General features: G+C 34.4%; 1 protein-coding gene across 1 annotated transcript; it reads left to right on the top strand.

The window, feature by feature from the left end:
- Positions 1-838: 838 nt before the first annotated feature.
- LOC139870698 (uncharacterized) lies at positions 839-1,772 on the top strand. The gene is made up of 2 exons (XM_071858482.1): positions 839-926; positions 1,033-1,772. Exons 1-2 carry the CDS (start codon positions 839-841, stop codon positions 1,770-1,772), a joined length of 828 nt encoding a protein of 275 aa, XP_071714583.1.
- The last annotated feature ends 382 nt before the right edge of the window (positions 1,773-2,154 follow it).

Raw genomic sequence — 2,154 nt, 5'->3', positions numbered from 1 at the left:
TTGTTGCTTCCGGTCAAGAGTGTTAAGCCAGTGTACTTCCAAGTTTATTTCTACAACAATTGTTGATCAACTAGGTTCAAACCCTACTTTACCACCCAAGGTTGTGAAAAGTCATTGTGAATCTAAATTTGAGGTTGAAGTAACATACATGAAGGCATACAGAGCTTTAAAGAAGGCACAAACTGCTATAAGTGGTGATTATGTAGCTCAGTATAAGGATTTAAGAGATTATCTTGCAGAGTTGATGAAATGCAATGATGGTACAACAGTTAGGGTTGAAACTGAAACTGAAGGTGTGGATCCAGATGCACCCACTAAGGTTTTTAAAAGAGTGTATATATGTTTAGGACCTTTGAAGAATGGGTTTAGAGCTTTAGGAAGAGATCTTATTGGTCTTGATGGAGCTTTCATGAAAGAATCATCATATGGTCAGATTCTTACAGCAGTTGGTCTTGATTCCAACAATGAGATATACCCTGTTGCTTATGCATTTGTGGAATCAGAGTGTTATGCATCATGAAGTTGGTTTCTGAATATTTTGGGTCAAGACTTGGAACTAGGAACAATGGCAAACTTTACCTTCATAAGTGATAGACAAAAGGTATAAGTGTTTAATTATTTAAGTTAATGTGAAGGATTACTTGTATTAATATTAACAATTTAACTTATGTTTCAGGGATTGATAGAGGCAGTTTCAAGGAATTTCCCATTTGCTGAGCACAGATATTGCCTAAGACGCCTGCAACAGAATATGAGGAAAAAGTAGAGTGGAACTGCATATAGGAACCATCTTCGGAACTGTGCTACTGCACTAACTGTACCAGAATTTGATGAGGCAATGAAGAAGTTGAAAGGTTTTAGTGAGCCATGCTATGTATGGTTAGCTAAGGTGCCTGCCAAGCACTGGGCCAGAAGTCATTTTACAGGTATTAAATTCATGTTTTATTATTTAAAATCTACTTGTTTAAGATAATGTATGTTAAACATTGATAATGTAGGTAAGTAAATCTGTTTGTTGTTTTGAAAATGCAGGTAGAGCAAAATCTGATATTTTGCTTAACAACATATGTGAGGTGTTTAATAGATGGTTAGTAGATGCTAGAGACAAGCCTGTTATCACTGCTCTTGAATATATTAGGGAATATCTAATGAAGAGAATTGTGAAAGTGAAGAATGTAATTGCTAAAAGTGAAGGCCCACTAACTCTTACTGGAACAAAATTATTTGAGGCAATTAAGAAAGATGCTGCAAAATATAAAGTTTTGTGGAATGGTAGTACCAAATATCAAGTAAATGATGCACATGGAGATCAGTGTGTAGTTGATGTTGCACTTAGAACATGTGGATGTAAAAGATGGCAGTTAACTGGGATGGCTTATAAACATGCTGTTGCAACTTTTTGGAACATGGAAAAGAACCATCAAGATGTAGGGTTACCTGAGGTATGGGTGGATAAAGTATATTGGTTAGACACTTCGGTTGATACTTATAATCATACAATCAATCCAGTTAATGGCAGATCCAAGTGGTTGAAATCTGAAGATCCTACTACTCTAACTGCACCAATAAGGAGACCTCAAGCTGGTAGGCCAAAGAAGAATAGGAGAAAGGAGATGGATGAGAAAGAGAGCTTAACTCAAGGTGGAAAGTTAACAAGAAAGGGTAAGAGTTTGTGTTGTGGAAAGTGTAAAGGTTATGGTCATAATCAAAGAAAGGGGATGAAATTAGGGTTTATAAAGAAAAAGGGGATGAAATTGAATAGTCGTGGTTAGGAAAAGAGGGGAAAAGGGGATATATAGCTGAATATAATTGGTGTTATTAGATGAAAATACCCCTCACGTGCTCGGCACATGATGAGGGTTAACGGTGCAAATTGACGGCTGGTAGTCCCAGTGATTAAATTTGTAAAGATTTTAAACCACAATGATTAAAGTTGCAAAAAAAAAACCACAGTGACCAAAAGTGCAATTTTTTACAAACCACAGTGACCAAAGTTGTAATTAAGTCTAATAATAATAATACTAATTATAACTTTAACGATAATAATGATAGTAATAATAAAATAACATATTTTTAATGATAATACTTTTTATTGATAATGATAATAATGATAATAATAATAATAACAATAATAATAATAATAATAATAATTAG

This window comes from Rutidosis leptorrhynchoides, chromosome 10 (genome assembly GCF_046630445.1).
Source record: "Rutidosis leptorrhynchoides isolate AG116_Rl617_1_P2 chromosome 10, CSIRO_AGI_Rlap_v1, whole genome shotgun sequence".
In the NCBI taxonomy this organism is placed as follows: domain Eukaryota; kingdom Viridiplantae; phylum Streptophyta; class Magnoliopsida; order Asterales; family Asteraceae; genus Rutidosis; species Rutidosis leptorrhynchoides.
Note: the sequence above shows the minus strand (reverse complement) of the source record. Positions and strands in the feature narration are given on the sequence as shown.